Source organism: Rhea pennata, chromosome 29, assembly GCF_028389875.1.
Source record: "Rhea pennata isolate bPtePen1 chromosome 29, bPtePen1.pri, whole genome shotgun sequence".
In the NCBI taxonomy this organism is placed as follows: Eukaryota; Metazoa; Chordata; class Aves; order Rheiformes; family Rheidae; genus Rhea; species Rhea pennata.
Window position 1 is genome coordinate 4,615,289 of NC_084691.1, and position 18,374 is coordinate 4,633,662.

General features: G+C 73.6%; 3 protein-coding genes across 3 annotated transcripts; 1 reads left to right on the top strand and 2 right to left on the bottom strand.

Annotated features, from left to right (window-relative positions):
* Nucleotides 1–198: 198 nt before the first annotated feature.
* CD63 (CD63 molecule) lies at nucleotides 199–3,529 on the bottom strand. Its single transcript, XM_062597435.1, has 8 exons — nucleotides 3,422–3,529; nucleotides 3,131–3,204; nucleotides 1,295–1,483; nucleotides 1,142–1,216; nucleotides 962–1,057; nucleotides 723–866; nucleotides 532–615; nucleotides 199–437 (listed from the first exon to the last, which is right to left on the bottom strand). The coding sequence occupies exons 2-8, from the start codon at nucleotides 3,194–3,196 to the stop codon at nucleotides 372–374; spliced, it is 720 nt and encodes a 239-aa protein (XP_062453419.1). The 5' UTR covers nucleotides 3,197–3,204; nucleotides 3,422–3,529; the 3' UTR covers nucleotides 199–371.
* A 539-nt stretch (nucleotides 3,530–4,068) lies between these two features.
* INPP1 (inositol polyphosphate-1-phosphatase) lies at nucleotides 4,069–6,176 on the bottom strand. Its single transcript, XM_062597453.1, has 5 exons — nucleotides 5,541–6,176; nucleotides 5,368–5,428; nucleotides 5,084–5,284; nucleotides 4,787–4,961; nucleotides 4,069–4,698 (listed from the first exon to the last, which is right to left on the bottom strand). Exons 1-5 carry the CDS (start codon nucleotides 5,991–5,993, stop codon nucleotides 4,206–4,208), a joined length of 1,383 nt encoding a protein of 460 aa, XP_062453437.1. The 5' UTR covers nucleotides 5,994–6,176; the 3' UTR covers nucleotides 4,069–4,205.
* Nucleotides 6,177–8,660: 2,484 nt separating this feature from the next.
* Nucleotides 8,661–17,206, top strand: GDF11 (growth differentiation factor 11). Its single transcript, XM_062597135.1, has 3 exons — nucleotides 8,661–9,003; nucleotides 12,521–12,894; nucleotides 13,590–17,206. The coding sequence occupies exons 1-3, from the start codon at nucleotides 8,661–8,663 to the stop codon at nucleotides 13,968–13,970; spliced, it is 1,098 nt and encodes a 365-aa protein (XP_062453119.1). The 3' UTR covers nucleotides 13,971–17,206.
* The last annotated feature ends 1,168 nt before the right edge of the window (nucleotides 17,207–18,374 follow it).

Below are 18,374 nucleotides of genomic sequence, written 5' to 3' on the forward strand. Positions count from 1 at the left end.
TGGTAGGGGGTCCCCAAGTACCCAGCACGGGCCAGGTTTGCGCCGTCGAGATGGGGCCGTTCGCAGCCCCCCAGCCCTGGGGCACCCGCAGGGTGGAGGAAGCCGAGGGAGGGACCCCAAATCCCTTAGGGAACCGCCATCCCACCGGCCCCGGGGGCGGGTCCACTCCGGCCCCCAGGCGCAGGACGGACACGTGGCTCTAAGGAAGCTGTTTTATTTCCAAAATACCCGGGGGGTTCCCCAGGGCCCCCCCCCCATCAGCCAGGGAGGAGTCCAATGGCAACACCCCCCAGACCAGGAAGGTCCTGGGGGGGGGGGATTTGGCACAGGGGGACCCCCCGAGCCCCCCAGGCCACGGCACCCGCCGGGGGCTACATGACCTCGTAGCCGCTGCGGATGCCCTTCATGAGGCAGCAGGCGAAAATGATGCCCAGGATCTGGAAGAGGAAGAGGGGATCAGGGTTAACGGCACGGCCCCAGTGCGGGGGGTCCCAGGAGGGAGTGGGGGGGCCGCACGGCCCGGGGACTCACCTCGAAAAAGGCGATGCCCAGCGCCACGGCGGCCACGATGAGGATGTTCTTCTTCATCCAGGCCTCGATGCTCTGGAGGCAGCCCTGGGGGGCACGGAGTGGGGCGGGGGGGGGGGGGGGGTCAGGGCCGGCCGGACCCCGCGGGCCAGCCCAGGCCCCGCGGGCGGCGGGGCGGGGGGACGACACCTCACCTTCTCGTAGACGGTGGAGGGGCTGGGGTGGACGTTGCAGGAGGTGGTGTTGACCCGGCAGCAGGACCGCGGCACGGTGTCGTTGCCCTTGAACGGCGCGATGTCGGCCCAGTCCGTGTAGTTGTTGGCTCCGCAGCAGTCGAACTACCAGGAAGGTGGGGGGGGGGGAGAGCAGGGGGTCAGCAGGGCCGAGCCCCCCGCCTCGGCCAGCCCCGCGCGCCTGGGGTCCCCGTACTCACATCCCTCTGCAGCTCATCCACGGTCTCCCTCAAAGCCTTGTCCTCCCCGTACTTCTCCATGGCGTCCCGCAGACCCTCCTCCAGGACTGAGCGGACCTGGGGGGCACCGGGGGGTCAGCGAGCGGCTGGGGGACAGGGCACCGGGCTCCCCCCCCACATCCCCAACCCGTGCGGCCCCACCTTGTCCTTGAAGACGTATCCGGCGATGGCCGCGGCTATCTCCACCAGGAAGATGAGGCTGAGCAGGATGGCAAACTGCGGGGGACACGCGGGCAGGGGTCAGGGCCGCCCGCCGGGACCCCCGGCCCACCCACCGGCCCCCCGGGCGCTCACCGTGGTGACCATGCAGTAACTCTCCTTCCAGGCCCCGCAGCAGCCGAAGAAGGAGATGAAGAAGATGATGACGCCCACCACCACGATGGCGATGGGCGTGCTGGAGGCCGAGGCGCTGGTGATCACCAGCGCCTTGTTGAGGGCCACCTGGGCGTAGATGCCGATGGCGATGAGGGCCACGCCGCACACCTGGAGGGGGGACAGGGGCACCGTGGGGCACGGCCGTGCGCCCCGCCACCTCCCCACGGTGCCCCCCAGCCCCCAAACCACTCGGGGCGGGGGGCACAGCGACCGAGCGGCACCCGGGCTGGGGGCCAGCAGCTCCCGAAGGCGCCGGGGTTTGGTCCCGCGTCCGCCCCAGACTGGGGGGACACGGCACTCGGGGGGCCGGGCTGCGGCGGGGACATCTCCGCGCGGGCACCCGGCCGCCCGGCCCCGCGGGGCGGCTGCGCAGGAGCCACGTCGGCCGCCGCCGCGGGAACGCTGCCGCAGGAATGCCGGGAAGAAGCCAGAGGCCTCGGAGAGGGGCTCCGGCACGGCACAGCCGAAGGCAACCGCGGCCCGGCCGGACCCTGGCGCTCCGGGGCTGCAGCGGCATCAGACGCGCTGCTTCCCGGTGGGTGCCGCCGGCCCCGCTCCTCCGGGGCGCCAGGACTCCTGGGTCCTTTCCCGGGCGGAGGAGCGAAGGGGCGGGGCGGCAGCCAGGACGCCTGGGTCCCTTCCCGGAGCTGGGACACAAATGGATCCGTCCTGCCTTCCGGTCTCCGGATCTGCCCCACCGCCCTCAGCTTCCCGCCGCGGGGGCCGCAGGGGAACCGGTGCCACTGGCGGGCTCCGGCCGGGCCCCGTGGGCTGGGAACGGCGAGGCGAGGCGGGCCGGGCCGGGCCGGGCCCCCCCCAGCGCCGCTGGGGCTGTTTGCTCCGGGCGTGGGCAAACACCGCTCGGCTCGGCTGCGCAAACACTCCGGCTCGGCGGCTCCGGGGCGCCTGGCACCGGGGTCCCCGGTGAGCCGGGGCGACCCCCCCACCCCCTGCCTCTCCCCCCACCCCGGGCTGGCAGGCGGCCCGAGCCCCCCGCCCCAGACTGAGGGCCGGCTGCGAGGGGTGACTCAGCCTCGGCGGCATCAGGGTGGGAGCGGGACGAGTCATTCCCGGCCCCCGGCTTCCGCCACGGCGGAGCCGGGAAGGCACCCGCCCGGCCCGGCCGTTGGCCGCCCTCGTGCCTCTTTCCTCACCCCGACTTCCCCAAAGCGGTGGGGCCCGTCTGGGGAGCAGGCGGGTGCCGCTGCCCCAGCCCTGCTCTGTGCTCACCCAGGGTGCCGGGAGCGAGTGGGCCAGGGGCCATGCCGGTCCCCTACTTCCCCGAGGTGGGGGGGGGGGTCTTGGGCACCTCCAGGGTCCCCAGCAGTGACACACTGTTCGCTGTCCCGTCTTGGGGCTCTGCTTCCTGGTCCCAGCGCTGGCCAGGGTGTGCCCACCTCGCCCTGCCCAAGCACGTTATCCCTGGAACCTACTGATGGCATTGCAGGCCCACAGAATAGCCAGGCACCTGGCTGCTCACAGTATAGGCAAACTCACTCCCCTCAACACCCTCCTTGACCCCCACCTCTAGGCAGCCCCAGGCTCCCCTGCAGCGTGACCCCCACCCGGAGAACCCCAACACGGGGCCTGCAGGGAGGCACTGGGGGGCCAAAGCAGCAGCTGGGCAGGACAAGGGGGTCCTGCAGGCAGGAGCCTGCCGCGGGGCTGGGAGGCAGGTTCACCTCCGGCATGGGGCGGGGGTGTTGGGGGACTCCAGTTCTCCTGGCACGGCGGGGTGCCCGGGCCCGCACTTACCCAAAAGATGAAGTTGAAGATGAAAACCAGGAATTTCACACACTTCATGCCGCCCTCGATCGCCATGGCGAGTCCTACGGGAACCGGCAGCTCGGCTCGGCTCGGCTCGGCCCCGGCCCCCCCGCCCCGTCGGGGCGCAGCCACCGCCCCGGCCCGCCCCCCCGGCCCGGCCCGGCCCGCCCCCCCGCCCCGTCGGGGCGCCGCCGCCGCCGCCGCCGCCCCGGCCCCCCGCCCCGTCGGGGCGCCGCCGCCGCCGCCCCGGCCCCGCTCGCGCCCGGCCCCGGCGCTCACCGGCGCCGCTGCTCCGCCGCCCGCTCCGTGCGCTCCGCGATCATGTGACGGGGCCGCCGCGAGTCAACAGGAAACCCCGGGGCCGCCCCGGCCCCGCCCCGCCCCGGCCCGGCACCGCCCCGGCCCCGGTACCGCCTCGGCCGCGGTATCGCTCCCGGCCCGGCCCGGCCCCGAGCTCGGTACCGCCCCGGCCCCGGTACCGCCCCAGTCTGGCCCCGGTACCGCCTCGGCCCGGCCCTGGCCCCGGTCCCGCCCCGGCCCGGACCCGCCCCAACCTGGCCCCGGTATTGCCCCGGCCCGGGCCCTGCCCCGGGCACTCTGCCCGCGGCCCCGACGAGGCGCCGGATCCACCCCGGGGCTGCTGCCACCACCCACCCAACACACCCCCCCGTGGGGGTCCCACATCCCCCCCAATGGGGACCCCATCCCGCCCCATGCTGCCCCCCACCCCGCGATGGGGGCCCCGTCCTGCCCAACATCGTACCAGTTCAGTGGGGCTGCCACGTCCCTGCCCCACGGTTTCTCCCACCACAGCTGGGGTACCCCATGCCATCCCACACCCCCCACAACACTGCATCCACCCCCTCCCCCCAATCCGGGTGCCCCCAGCGCTCGGGGGGGGGGCAGGCCAGGACAGACACAGCGGGTGACACGGACAGTTTAATGCTGCCGCAGCCCCGGTCCCACCCCCAAGCAGGAGCACCTGGGGGGGGCAGTGCAGGCCCCCCCCCCCCCCCGCTCCCCACTGCCCCGGGTCGGGGCAGGGTCCGTGGGGGGGGGGGGGTCAGAGCCCCGGCACGGCGGCCAGCGCGGCCACCACGGCCTCCAGGTGCTGGGGGTGCGCGTAAGCCACGAGGCCGCCGCGGTTGGCCCAGCGCCGGGCACCCGCCGCCCCCTCGGCCGGGCGGTTGTAGAGCAGCTGGGGGGGCTGCGCGGCGCCGCCCGCCCGCCGGCCCCGCAGGGCCCCCGCCAGCGCCACGGTGCCGCCGCCCAGCGCCCGCAGGATGGCGTGGGGGGCGCAGGCGTCCCAGGCGAAGGTGCTGCCCTCCGAGAGCACGTAGGCGTCCGCCAGCCCCAGGATGACGCAGAGCATCTTGTAGCCGGCGCCGGCGGCGAAGCGGAGGCGGGGGCCGCACAGCGGCGCCAGGGCCGCCCGCACCGCCGCCGTCTCGGCCCGGCTCAGCACCACGCAGGGCTGCGGGCGCAGCGGCGGCGGGCGCAGCGAGCACAGCCGGGCGCCCCGGTACGAGACCCCCCAGTGGTACCTCCCGTGCCACCTGCGGGGACAGCGGGATGGGGGGGGGGGCTCAGCGGCCGCCCGGACCCCCCTCCCCGGGCTCGCGGCGGAGCGGCGGCCCCCGTTACCTGCGGCTGAGCGGGTCCCTGCGGAAGAAGGGCTCGTTGATGACGCCCAGCACGGGGCAGCCCGTGTGCCGGTCGTAGGCTCCGATGAGCACCAGCGCCGAGCGCAGCCCCGAGGGGTGGATGCCGTCCACGGGGGCCACGTCCTCCTGCCCGCGGATGTACTCGTTGGTGGAGTCTGCGAGCGGAGCCGAGTTTGCCGGGCCTCAGCCCCCATTGTGGCATGGCGCAGAGACGCCCCAGGCTTGGACCGGCTTGGGGAGGGGGCCCACGGCCCCCCACCCGCTCCCAGCCCCTCACCTATGGGGTCTATCCAGATGGCCAGGTCCTCGGGGGGGATGCTCAGCACCACAGCGTCCAGCTCAGCGTCCCTGAGCTCCACGTCCTGGTGCACGGCGGCCGCCAGGAGCTCAGCGGCCGCCCGGTTGCGGTCCAGCACCCGGCAGAGCAGGGCGGCCGTGTCGTCCTGCGTGGCGCAGACCCGCACCACCACCGTCTCCCCTGCGGGCGGGCGGCGGGGGTCAGCGGCCGGGGCGCCGCGGCTCCCGGGCCCCCCGCCCCCGTGGCCCCCCGCAGCTGCTCACCCAGCCCGTTCCCGAACTCGTTGGACTCCTCCCCGCGGATGTGGTCCCGCAGCTCCGGGAACTGGGAGGCAAAACGGGAAGGGGCAGCTCAGCCCGACGCCCCGGGAACGCTGCGGCCGGGGGTGCTGGGGGCACCCCAGCCCGTCGCCCCCCAGGGAACACGCGACTCCTACCTCCTTCCCCACGTCGTGCTTGATGACCTCCTGGATGAGCACGTCCGCCAGGGTCTTGAAGTCCTGCACGAACCTCTGGTTCTTGTCGGTGCCGGTCTTCTCGGCCACGAGCAGGTGGAAGAGGGCGTCCTCCTGGCGGCACAGCCGGGCGATGTGGGCCGCCTTCTCCGAGACGCTCACCAGGGTCTTCAGCAGCCCCGCCATGGCGTGGGGCGGCACGGGGCTGGCGGGGGGACAGGCGCTCAGCGGGCCCCCGGCCGCATCCCGCTGCCGCGGCGGCCCCGCTTTCCCCACGGCCCTGCCCCACGCGGCATGGCAGGGATGGCGTCTCCTGGCTGTTCCCGCCCGGCACACGCAGTAGGTCATCCCCAAATAGCTGGTGCTAAATCCAGAGCCGGGAGGCTCAGTGCCATGCCCATAATTGCAGGGTGTAGGGAGCCTTGCGGGCTGCATCCTGCCTGGCTCAGGACCTGGCTCGTGCTCAGGCCTGGCACCCGCAGGGGCCCCCGGGTGGGGTCCAGGCTAAAATTAACCCAAATCACTGCCAGATGTGCAGGCGGCCTGGCCACGGCCCAGATGTGGGGACGTGGATGAGGACAAGGGGCCATCCCCACCGTCCCCAGCACCGGGGACAGGAGGGGGGCGATCGTACCCCCCCCCTTGGAGGATGAAGCAGGCGGCTGCCCAGCTGCACCCCCACAGCCAGGTGAAGGAACCCTCTCCCCCCTCCCCGAGCATCTCAGCCCCCTGCTATGGGGCCAAGGGGCCATAGCTGTGGGGCAGCCGCCCCCCCCAACCCTGCCTAGAGGGGACGGCCTGCCCTGGCCTCCCCTCCGAAAGGGGCACCGCAGCAACGCCGGAGATCCCCGGGCAGGGCTCCCCGATGGGGGGGGGGTGCCCGTGCTCGGGGCCCCGCGACGTAGGGTGGCACCGGCCGCGCGGGGAGGGGGTCACGCCGCGCCCCCCCAATCCCCCTGCGGGGCCGCCCCGGGGCGGGGGATGCCCTCGCCGCTCCCGTTACCGGCGCCGCTGGCAGCTGCTGTTCCGCCCGCGCCCCGCGCCGTCGGGGCGCGCCCGCCCCGCGCACGTCACGCCGCCGCTTTAACCCCGTCGGCTCCGCAGCCCGGCGCCGCCGGGGACCCAGGCGTCCGGGCCGCCGGCCTCCCGCCCCGCCGCCGCCGCGGAGCGGACCCGGGAGTCACCCCGCCCCCCCGCCCCCCCGGTTTGCCGGGCTGCGCCGGGGGCCCAGGCGTCCGGGCTCCCGCCCTGCTTTGGTCCCGCCCCGCTCACCCAGCGATAGCTCCGGGAGGACCCAGGCGTCCGGCTCCGGCGAGGGCCCTGCGTTTCCCTGGCAACGGGCTGATGACATCAGCGCCGACGCGAGGATGCGGCTCCCGGGCGCGGTGATGTCATCGGTGTTGCCACGGGGAAACCCCGGGCCCCGCTCGGTAACGGCGGGGCCGCACCGGTTCCCTCTGCCCCCCGCCCCCCGGTACCCCCGGCCCCGCACCGCCCGCCGGGGACCCAGGCGTCCGGGCGCCCTCCCTCCGCGGGGGCGGCGGGCGCTGCGGTTCCCCCCCGGCGCCGCGAGGTGGCGCTCGAAGCCCGGCGCTGAGCCCCGCTCCGGTTTACCGGGCCGGTGTGGACGCGCCCGCTCCGGAGCGGCGCTGCGGCGCCCTCTGGCGGGCGGCCCCCGCCGCGCACCGGCCCCGGGCCCGCGCACCGGGGACCCCCGGGGATGGCGGGCCGCGGCGCCGGGTCGGGCCTCCCGGCACCGGAAACCTCCTCCCGTCGGGCCGCCCGGTCTTCCCCCGCCGCCCCGTCGGGCCGCCCGGGGCGCCGGCCCGGGGAGGTGCGGAGCCCCTGCGGAGCGCCGCGGACCTTACCGGGCTGGGCCCGGGGAGCCCCGCTGCCGCCGCCGTCGGGACCGGGCCGGGGCAACAACCGGGACAAAACCCGGGGCAAGAACCAGGACAAGAACCGAGGCCGGGGCAGGGCCGGGCCGGGCCGGCCCCGGGGTGCGGGAGCGGCCGCGCCTCCCTCTTGCCCTCTCCATGGTTCTGATGGCGCCGACGGACGGGGCGGGCCGGCACCGGCGCGGACGGCCCGACGGGGCCCCGAGCACACCGAGCCCGGGCCCGGCCCGGCCCGGCCCGGCCGCCAGCGGGAGTCCCGGTCGGCACCGGCGCGGCCTCCCGGCGAGCCACGGCTCTGCCCCGGCTGCGGCTGCGGGGCCGAGGCCGGAGCGGAGCCGGTCGGAGGAGGCCGGGCAGGGCGCCCTCCCCTCGGGGCCGCCCCCCCGGCCTCCAGCCCTCCCTCCAGCCCTCCCTCTAATCCTTCTCTCCAGCCCTCCCTCCCTCCAGCCCTCCCTCTATCCCACCTTCCAGCCCTCCCTCCGGCCCTCCTCTCCCTCCCTCCCTCCCTCGCTCCCTGCCTGCCTCCTCCAGGTGCGCAGGGCTGCCCCGGGGGCACCGACCGAAGTGGGGAGGGGGCCGGGGGGGCGGGGCGGGCTGAGGGAGCACGGCCCGGGAGGGGACGCGGGGGGACATGGCCCGGGGGGGCAGGCTTAAGGAGGCGGCCCGGGGGCGACGGCCGCGCCGCGGGGACCCAACTCCCGGCAAGTGCTCCGGGGGGGGCGCGGCGGCGGCGGCGGCGGCGGCAGCGGCGGCGGGGGCAGAGGGGGGCGGCCGGCGCCGGGCGGGGCGGGGGCGGCCGGGGCGGGCGGGCGCCCCGCGGCCGGGCCCGGCGGCGGCGCCGGGGGCCGGTGCGGGGCGGGGGCGGGCGGCGCGGCCGGGCGGCGCCGGGGGCCGGCCGGGCGGCGTGCGGGGCGCGGCGGGCCGTGCCCGGTGCGCGGGGGCCGGCGGCTCGCTGGTGACAAGCCCCTGCCAGAACCTCTTTTGTGCGCCCGCAGCCAATCAAGGCCGCTGACGACACACTTCACTTGGGATATAAAACCCCGGGGCCGCCGCCGCCGCTTTTTTTCCCCCCCCCCCCCGGCCCCTCGCCGCCCCGCTCCGCGCCCCGCCGCCGCCGCCGCCCCGCTCCGCGCCCCGCTCCGCGCCCCGCTCCGCCGGCCGGGCCCGGCGCGCCGCGGCGGGGGCCGGCGGGGAAGGCCCCGGCATGGCCCCGGTGCTGCTGTGGCTGCTGGCGCTGTGCGCGGGGGGCCCGGCGGGCGCGCAGCCCCCCGCCGCCGAGCCCGCCTGCCCCGTCTGCCTCTGGCGGCGGCACAGCAAGGAGATGCGGCTGGAGAGCATCAAGTCGCAGATCCTGAGCAAGCTGCGCCTCAAGGAAGCGCCCAACATCACCCGCGAGGTGGTGAACCAGCTGCTGCCCAAGGCGCCGCCGCTCCAGCAGATCCTCGACCTCCACGACTTCCAGGGCGACTCGCTGCAGCACGACGAGTACCTGGAGGAGGACGAGTACCACGCCACCACCGAGACCGTCATCAGCATGGCCCAGGAAAGTCAGTGCCGCCTTTGTTCCGCCCGCCCGCGCCCGCAAACTTCGCCGCCGCCGCCGCCGGCCCCGGCCCGGCGGCCCCCGCCCCCGCCGGCAACTTTCCGTGCCGCGAGAGGCGCCGGCGCCCCGGGGCCGCCCGGCTCCCCCCGGGGCTCCCCTGCTCCCTCCCCCCCCCCCGGTGCTCCCGTGTCCCCTCCTGGGCTCCCGTGTCGTCGTCTCCCCTCCGGGCTGCCGTGTCCCTCCCCGGGGCTCCCGTGTCCCACCCCCCCCCCCCCGCCCCGGGCTGCCTGGCTCTCTCGGGGGCTCCCGTGTCCCCCCCGGGCTACCCGGCTCCACCGGGGCTCTCTGCCTCCCACCGGGGCCGCTCGGTCCCCCGTCCTTCCCCCCCCCCCCCCCCGGGTGCTCGCTGCACCCTCCGGGGCCCCGGGCAGACTCGCACCGAACCGCGGCTCCGCGTGGAGACCCGGGGACAGAACGGGACGGGGCGGGACGGCCGGGAGCGACTTGGGGCACCAGCACTGGGACCTGAGACCGGGAGGGGAACCGGGACCTGGCACTGCGCACCGGGCACCGGGACGGGGCACCGGCACCCGGCGCTGACACTGGGACCAGGTGCCGGGACCGGGGACCCTGCAGTAGGCACCGGCACTGGGACCAGGTCTGGGTACGGGGACCGGGCACCAGCACCGTGTACTGGGAGCCGGCACTGGGTCCAGGGTACCGGATCCGGGCACCGGCGCTGGGACCAGGTCTGGGCCCCGGGACCCAGCACCGGGCGATCTGCCCCGTGGGGGCACCGGGAGGGGGCGGCCGGGCCAGACAGACCCCCCAAGCGCTGCCTGCCCGGGGTGCCCCCAGAACAGCCCCCGGGGCCGGTGCAAGCCAGGCCAGGGGGACCCTGCTGTCCCCCCGACCCCCGGGCAGCAGGGGGACACGGGAGCCGGTGCCCGCGGACCCCTGTCCCGGGCAGGGGATGGCACCGGCGTTGGAGCGATGCCTGGAGGCTGCCGGTGCCCCGCGCCGCATGTGCCGCGGCCGGGCGAGGGCAGGGCCCGCTGGGGCCCGGGGCAGGTCCGAGGCCGCGGCGAGGGGCTCCGCCGGGCTCCAGCGCCCGGGTCTCCCCGGCGGGGCGCTGGGGTTGACCCCGGCGTCGGGGTGCAGAGGGTGTGCTTCGCCGTAACGTGGCTCCGTCCGTGCGTCCATCTGTCAGTGCGCGGGCAGCTGCTGCGGGGCGGGGGCCGCCGGCGGGGCCCCGATGTGCCTCAGTTTCCCCGGCGCGGCGCTGCTCGAGCCGCTAGATGAGGCTGCGGCGGCGCCGCCCCCCGGGACCCCCGGAACCGCCAGGCCCCCGGGACCCCAGGCCTCCCCGGCCTCTCCGGCCCCCCAAGCCCCTCGGCCTCTCCTACCCTCTCGGGCCCCCCAGCCTCCCCGGTCCCCTCGGACCCTAGCCCCCCCCGCGCGGCCCGGGCGGGTGTGAAGGGCGAGCGGAAGGGAGGGAAGTGTGAGGCGCTCTCCTCCGTCAGCCCCTTGACGAATTTCCTTCCCAGGCATTAATAGACTCGGGCGGCTTTGAAATTTTATTACCCATAAAATTGACAACACGCTGGGGCTTTCCTCCCCGCGCCGTGTTAACGCTCGTTCCCCCCCCCCCCCGGCCCCCCTCCTGCCCCTTAACGGCTCGAGGGCCCCCAAAATAAATACCAGAGTGCGGCCCCTCCTCCCCTCCGGCCTGGGCCCCTGCAGGGCCAAAGCTCCCAGGGGACCCCCAGCCTGCGACCCCCCGATCCCACAGTCCCTGATCCTGCAGCCTCTGATCCCACAGCTCCTGATCCCACAGCCCAGATCCCACAGCCCATGATCCTGCAGCCCCAGATCCCACAGCCCCTGATCCTGCAGCCCAGATCCCACAGCTCCTGATCTCTCAGCTCCTGATCCCGCAGCCTCTGATCCCGCAGCCCCTGATCCCGCAGCCCGTGATCCTGCAGCCCCTGATCCCGCAGCCCAGATCCCACAGGTCCTGATCTCTCAGCCCCTGATCCCACAGCCCCTGATCCCACAGTCCCAGATCCCGCAGCCCCTGATCCCACAGCTCCTGATCCCGCAGTCCTGGATCCCACAGCTCGCCATCCCACAGCCTCTGATCCTGCAGCCCAGATCCTGCAGCCGAAGGTGCTGCCGGGCCTGGGCTGCCCTGGCCGGTGCCCCCGGCGTGCACAGCCCCGGCCCCTCTCCGCACCGTCACCGTTATGATTTTTTTTCTCCCCTCTTTGCCTCCCCTGGGCAATTGTGCGGGGTTTTATGGTTCCTGAACAGGAGGAGGGAAGGCTTTACAGGCGGCAGAGCCATAAAGCTCTCGGGTTCCCCTCGCCCGCCCGGCCGCCCCCCTCGCCCCGGGGTTCATCCAAAGCCCCAGCCCTGGGCACCCCCCTCCACCCCCTGCACAAGAGACCCGGGGCGGTTAATTGGGTCCTAAACCCACTGGTGGGCTACTGCGCGCCCGGCGGCCTGCGGCCGGGGGGCGACGGAGGGACCGGGGTGCCGCGAGCCCCCTGCGCCGCCGCGGGGCTCCGGGGGGGGGGGCGGCACGAGCCCCCGCGAGCCCCGCGCGGCGGCCGAGGGGTTAACGGCGAGAGCCCGGAGCGGGGCGCCGGGAACAAAGAGCGGCGGCGGAGCGGGGGGCTCGGCCGCCCCCGCGCCCGCCGCCGCCGCCGGCACATACCCAGCCGCGGCCGATGTCCCGGTAACCTTTATCCCCCCGTTGCCACAGAGACGGGACGAGCGTCTTGGCACCGGAGCCGCTCGGCCGCCCCGGGCACCCCTCGCCCGCCGGGGCCGCGCTCGCTCCGGCGAGGAGCGCGGAGCGCCGCGGGGAGTCCATCGAGGCGGCCTCCCGGCGGCGCGGGCGCGCGGCGCGGCGCCGGGGGGGTCCGCGCGGCTCCGGGCGCCGCGGCTCGGCGCTCCCGCGGCTGCGGCCGGTGTCGCGACCCCGGCGCGTTCGGGGAGGCCCCGCGCTGCAGCTGGGCGCTATTAAACCTGACCGGTGCGTGGCAGGAGGAGGGGGGAGATTCCCGGCTCAATTTGACCCAGATGTTTGCCGAGCGGGGACGCAGGGGTTCTCCGCGCAGGGCGCTGCCGCGGGGCTGGGGGAGGGACGCGGCGGGTCCCGCGGCGGCGGCGGCCGGGGCGAGCGGCCCGGCCCCGGCGGCGCCGCAGGTGCCCCGCGGCCCCCCGCGCCGGCCCGCCCGGGCGCCGCCGCCGCGCCGGCCCCGCGGCAGCACCGGCGGCGGCGTGCGGGGATCGCGGCTCGCCGGCGGCGCGGGGTCAGGGGGCGGCTCGGAGCCCTTGGTGCGGGCGGAGGGGAAATGACCCCTCCGGCGACCTCCGGCCCGACCTTCACCTCCTAACGACCGAGGAGGAGCTCGCGGCGGCCCCGGCGCGCCGGCCGCCCCGGGGGGCAGCGCCGCAAGGTGCGGGGACGCCCCGGCGCGCGGCGGCCCCTGACGCCTCCTTCCTCCCCGCAGCGGACCCCGTGGTGCAGATCGAGGGCAACCCCCACTGCTGCTTCTTCAACTTCAGCCCCAAGATCATGTTCACCAAGGTGGTGAAGGCCCAGCTGTGGGTGTACCTGCGGCCGGTGCAGCACACCTCCACCGTCTACCTGCAGATCCTCCGCCTGAAGCCGGTGACGGAGGAGGGCAGCCGCCACATCCGCATCCGCTCGCTCAAGATAGACCTCAACTCCCGCATCGGGCACTGGCAGAGCATCGACTTCAAGCACGTGCTGCAGAACTGGTTCAAGCAGCCGCAGAACAACTGGGGCATCGAGATCAACGCCTTCGACCCCAACGGCAACGACCTGGCCGTCACCTCGCTAGGCCCTGGGGCCGAAGGGCTGGTAGGTGACGGCCACAGCAAGGCGTGGGGCAGCCCCGGGGAGGTGGGCAGCTGGGCACGGCTCCCTGCGGTGCTCCCAGCTCCCTGGGGCCGGTCCTGGCTCCCTGGGGATGGTCACGGCTCTGTGGGGACAGTCATGGTCCTACAGGGACGGTCCTCCCTGGGGATGCCCACAACTCCATGGGGACTGTCATGGCCACAGCTCCATGTCATGGCCCCATGGGGATGGTCACGGCTCCCACGGGCACTCATGGTCCTGCAGGGATGGTCCTCCACTCCACTGGGATGGCTGCAGCTCCATGGGGACTGTCATGGCCTGGCAGGGATGGTCCCAGCCCCCTGGGGACACTTGTGACTCCCTGGGGATGGTCCCACCTCCATGGGGATGGTTGCAGCCCTATCGGGATGGTCCCAGCTCCCTGGGGACAGGCTCAGCTCCCTGGGAATGGTCACAGCTCTGCAGGGACAGTCACAGCCCTGTGGGGACAGTCATGACCCCATGGGATGGTCACAGCTCCATGGGGACAGTCATGGCCCCATGGTGATGCCCATGGCTCCCTGGGGACACTGATGGCTCCATGGGGCTGGTCATGGCTTCATGGGGACAGTCACAGCTCCGTAGGGACAGTCACGGCCCCGTGGGGATGGCCACGGGGCGCCCGGGCATGCAGGGCTCAGGGTGCCCTCTCTCCCCAGCACCCCTTCATGGAGCTGCGGGTGCTGGAGAACAACAAGCGCTCGCGGAGGAACCTGGGGCTCGACTGCGACGAGCACTCGACCGAGTCACGCTGCTGCCGCTACCCGCTCACCGTCGACTTCGAGGCCTTCGGCTGGGACTGGATTATCGCCCCCAAGAGATACAAAGCCAACTACTGCTCGGGGCAGTGCGAGTACATGTTCATGCAGAAGTACCCGCACACCCACCTGGTGCAGCAGGCCAACCCCCGGGGCTCGGCGGGGCCCTGCTGCACCCCCACCAAGATGTCCCCCATCAACATGCTTTACTTCAACGATAAACAGCAGATCATCTACGGCAAGATCCCGGGCATGGTAGTTGACAGATGTGGATGCTCTTAGACCCCAGCTGGTGCTGCCCCTTCTGCCCTGGGCCCCCCACTTCCAACCAACAAACTCATCTTTTCCTCCACTGTTTTTATTATTATTATTATTATTATTTTTATTTTTATTTTTTACATACAAAGAACAAACGTTGAAATTCCTTTGAATGTCGGGGAACGAGAGAGAATAAAATCCCACGGAGAAATACTGCACCAAACCTGCGCTTCGACATGCATCGTGCAATAAGCAACCGTACAGAGGAGGGCAGGGGCAGCCCGGCCTGCGGCCCCCGGCCGGAGCCACCGGATCGGATGGCACCGCAGCCCCGGAGAGGCTCTGTCACCGAGAGACTCTTCTTCCATCTGGGTTTCTCTGGCTTAAAACCAAACCGGGGACAATTCGTGTGGCTACAGCGATGTGGAGGAGCCAGCGGCCGGCACAGAGGGAGACTTCCCGGGTCGCCGGTGTTTCTCTCGGAGGAGCATCCCTGCATGGCCCGCACCGGAGGCGACGGCCGGGGGTCCTGCCGGGCCGGCACGGCTCCGGCGCCTCGCTCAGCGCATCCAGCCCGTTCCCAAAAGCCTCCAGTGCAGCGCAAGGACGGGGAGCCCCGGAGCCCTGCCGCAGCGAGGACCGCGGGAGCCCTCGGGGCCGCTGGGCCACCCACGCGCGGGCAGCAGGTCCAGCCCGGGAGGGACCCGTCTCCCTTGTTTAATTTATTTATTTATTAATTAACCCTTCCGGCTAGCGCTTTGCTGTCGCAACCCCGCTCGGGCGGGCGCTGGCCTCTCCCCTCCCTCCGCATCCTCGTCCTGCGGGCGCCGTGCCCTCGGGGACCGGCTGGTGGCATCCGCCGCCGCCGGCAGCCCCCGGGCCCGCGGCAGGGACAGCTTGCAGGGAACGACTCCCGCCGGGCGCTTCGGCCCCGGCGCCACCGGAGCCCGCGGGACGCTGCCAGCGCGAAGCTGGGCGCTCGCCCCGGCACCCACGCGAAGCGTCTGCAGGAGCCCGGGGCCTCGTCTCCGCGGCCGGAGGGAGGACGGGCGGCGAGCGGGGTTATCCGGAGGAGGCACGGGCCAGAATTGGACGGAGGCTCCGGCTGGGGAGAATTTCTGCTTATGCGGCACATTCGCCTCCCCCTCTGCCCTCGATGTTTGGATTATTTTCGCATGAGAACAGGATCCCGGTTTCTCAACAGTTCACCCATCCCTGCTGCTCCGGCGTCTCTGCTCCGCTCGTCCCGCTGATGCAAGTGCCGACGGCGCTGCTCCCATCTGGGAGCCGTCGCGGCCCCGGCGCCAGGCTGCCGGCACGCCGCGCCGCAGCCCCGACCGCCCTCGCCGGCAAGGAAACCGCCTCCAGCCCCGCGCGCGGAGGAGCCCCCCGAGCCCGGCCCTAGCACTTATCCGAAGGGGCCGGGCGTCGCGCGGCTCCGGCCCCGGGATGCTCCCTGCTCTCCCCCGGCTGGCAGCACCCACCGTGCGGGAGCCAAGGGACGCCGCGGCCGCGCTCCCGCGTAGCACTTAGGGACCGCTCCGGGCGAGACGCGGCAAGGTGCCGAGGGAGCCACCGGCTCCGGGGAGCACCATGGGGCCGGGATATTTCGGGATATTTAGCACTTGTCCCCGGCTCCCCCTCCGCCCATCTCAAAGCGCTTACGAAGACGAGGCCGCCGCGGAGCCGAGCCCGGCCGCCCTGCCTCGCTCCGAAGCACTTAGGGCCCCGCTCGCGCTTGGGGCTTCCAGAGCATCGCGCAGAGGTTCGCGGGGGGCCGGGCGCGAAAGGCAGCGACGGAGCCCCACGGCGCCGGCGTAACCCGCGGGAGCCACGCACCGGCCTCCGCGACGGGAAGGGGAGGAAGCGGCGCCAGGACTGGGAAACGCCGATGCCACCCCAGGCGCCTCGCCCAGCCCGTCCGCGCCGGCTCCGGAGGAAGACGCCCTCGGGGCGGGCCGGGGGGCTCGCTGCCGGCTCTTGCGGGAGCAGCGACCGCGGAGGGGAGGCGCACGCCTGAGCCCCCCTTGGATATCACGCGGGACGCCGCCGCGAGCCTCCCTGCCCTGCCCAGCCTCCCAGGAGGGGGAACATCCCCCGAGCCGGCAACAGCTCGGCCGCCGGAGCCGGGAGGGCGACGCACCCCCCCTCCCTGCTGTATAGTGCCTTTTGGGGAGCTGCTTCCTCCCCCCGCACCGAGGAGGGGGCAGCGCCCCGCGTCGCAGAGGGGGGAGCTCCCCGCCCGCCCTCCCTGGCTTTGCACCTCGCCGACGCTGCTACCGGCCCCCGCGGGAGAGTTCTCGTGCCGCTGCCCGGGTTCGTTTCTCCCCCGCGCTTCCCGCTCGCAGCCGCGCGCCCGGCCGCAGCCGTCATCGCCGCAACCGCAGCCGGGCCGCACCGGCTGCCGCGCCGCCCGCCTCCGGCCGCCGGGCCGGCCGCCCCGCTCGCCCAGGGAGCAGATCCGGCCTCCGGGAAGCAGCCCGGCAGGGGCGCGGAGCTCCGGGGCGAGGCGGCGCCGAGCTCCGGCTGCGCCGACGCCTCCCTCCCTCCGCGACCCTCGCCGCATACTTGAGCCCGGTCCAGCTTGGAGACGGCGGCGTCGCTCTTAGCTGACCCGAGATACGGCCCGGGGCCACATTCTTGCAGCCACGTGGCCGCTCCCGGGCGGGCGCGTGCCGCGGGGCTGCTCCCGACCCTGGACGGCCGGAGCGGGAGAAATGTGGTGGCAGCACGGAGAGACGGGAAAGACCGCGAGGTCCCTGGGAGCGGCACCGCTCCCGGCGGGCAGCGGCGTCGGGGCGTCCGAGGCGGAGCCGGGAGGCGCCAGCGGGCGCCCGGGGGAGAGGAGGCCGGGGGCGAGGGGCCGACGGGCGGGTGGGGGCCCGTGCCGGGGAGCGCGGCCCCCCGCCGCCCCCCGGGGCGGGTATCGCAGCCAGGCGGCGCTGGAGAAGGAGGGACGGGGCTGCCCCGGGCACTGGGACCAGTGCGCAGGGCTGACTGGTCCCAGAGCCCCGGGCCGAGGGCAGCGTGGCGGGCTGGGTGGGCGCTCCGGGCCCCACCGGTATGTTATTATTTACACTGTGTATTGTTACTGTGCGTAACGTCTTAGCTTATTTTTGTTTGTTCGTTTCCATTTTGGGGGTGTTTCTTTTTCCGTTCGTTTGTTTAATCGGGTATCCGGAGACGCAGAGATGAGTTTACGAGGTCGATGGCTCAGGACAGAGGCCGCGGGGCGGGAGGGGGGCTCGGCGGGTTCAAATCGCACGACCAAAAGGCCAATGTTGGTTGGGGGGGGGGGTTAATCACATGACCAAACACAGCACTTGAACATCAAAAAAAATGATAAAAAAATAAAAAAAATATTTAAAAACAAAAATCAAAGAGTTCAGAGCTTTCAGCTCCCAGTCCTCACCTGGGACTCCCGGCGGCTTCCCGGCACCTCCGCTGGGCTCCCGCGACGCCGGCTGCCCCGGCCGGGCCCCGCGGTGGAGCGGGAGCAGGGGCAGGGTCCGCGAGCCGCGGCCAGCGCGGCCGGCGCTCCGGCGCCCGGCAGCATCCGCGTCCCGGAGCGGCCGGGTTTGCTGCGCCGGCTGCTCCCACGGCTCCCCGGAGGAGCCCCGGGAGGACCGACAGAGCCTCTCCCGGCGGCGCCGGCGCCCGTCCCTCTCACCAAGGCCCGAACGTCACCGTGCCAGCGCCGAGGAGCCGCGTGAAGGCCGGAGCTGGTGGCAAGAGGAGATGCAATTCTTCCCAAACGGCAGGAACAAAGCGAAGCATCTGACTCGGGAACGCTGAATGTTCACTGTAAAAACTTCTGTAACGAGAGACTGCTTTGGGCTAAGGTACCATTTGCACTATGGAAGGTTAAAGAAAATTTAAGAGACTGGTACGGGATTTCCTTTGCCACACAGCCAGGGCTTTTACGCCTGTGCTTTCTCTTCTCGTGCTTGCTGCGAGTGAGGAGTAGTTCACGTGCGTCTTGAGGTTTCTTCCTTGCTGCCAGAGGAGACGCGTCCCTCTGCCCCACTCCGCCGCGGTGCGGCCCCCGCCGCCGGCGCCGCCGCGAAGGCGCTGCGCGTCCCGCTCGGGCTGCCGCCGGAGGCTGGGACCGCAGCGCTGCCGCGGCACCGCGCAGCGATTCCCGGCGAAGAGGAGGTGGGAGAGCTGCGGCGGGGCCCGGCTCGGCCCCCCCGGGCAGCCGCCGCTCCGCGCGGAGGCCTCGGCGCGGGACCCCCGGCAGGTCGAGGGTGCCGAGGACGGCGGAGCGTCGCCGCTTCTGCCCGCCGGCTCCCGGCCCAGTGCTCGTCTGCAGCAAATTCCTCCCTCCTCGCGCACCTCCTTCAAGGATAACATCTACCTCAGGGGGCTGCCGCGAGGCTTTGGAGCACGTCCGAGGCGCCTGGGTGGCAAGCGATGCCACGCGCCCTC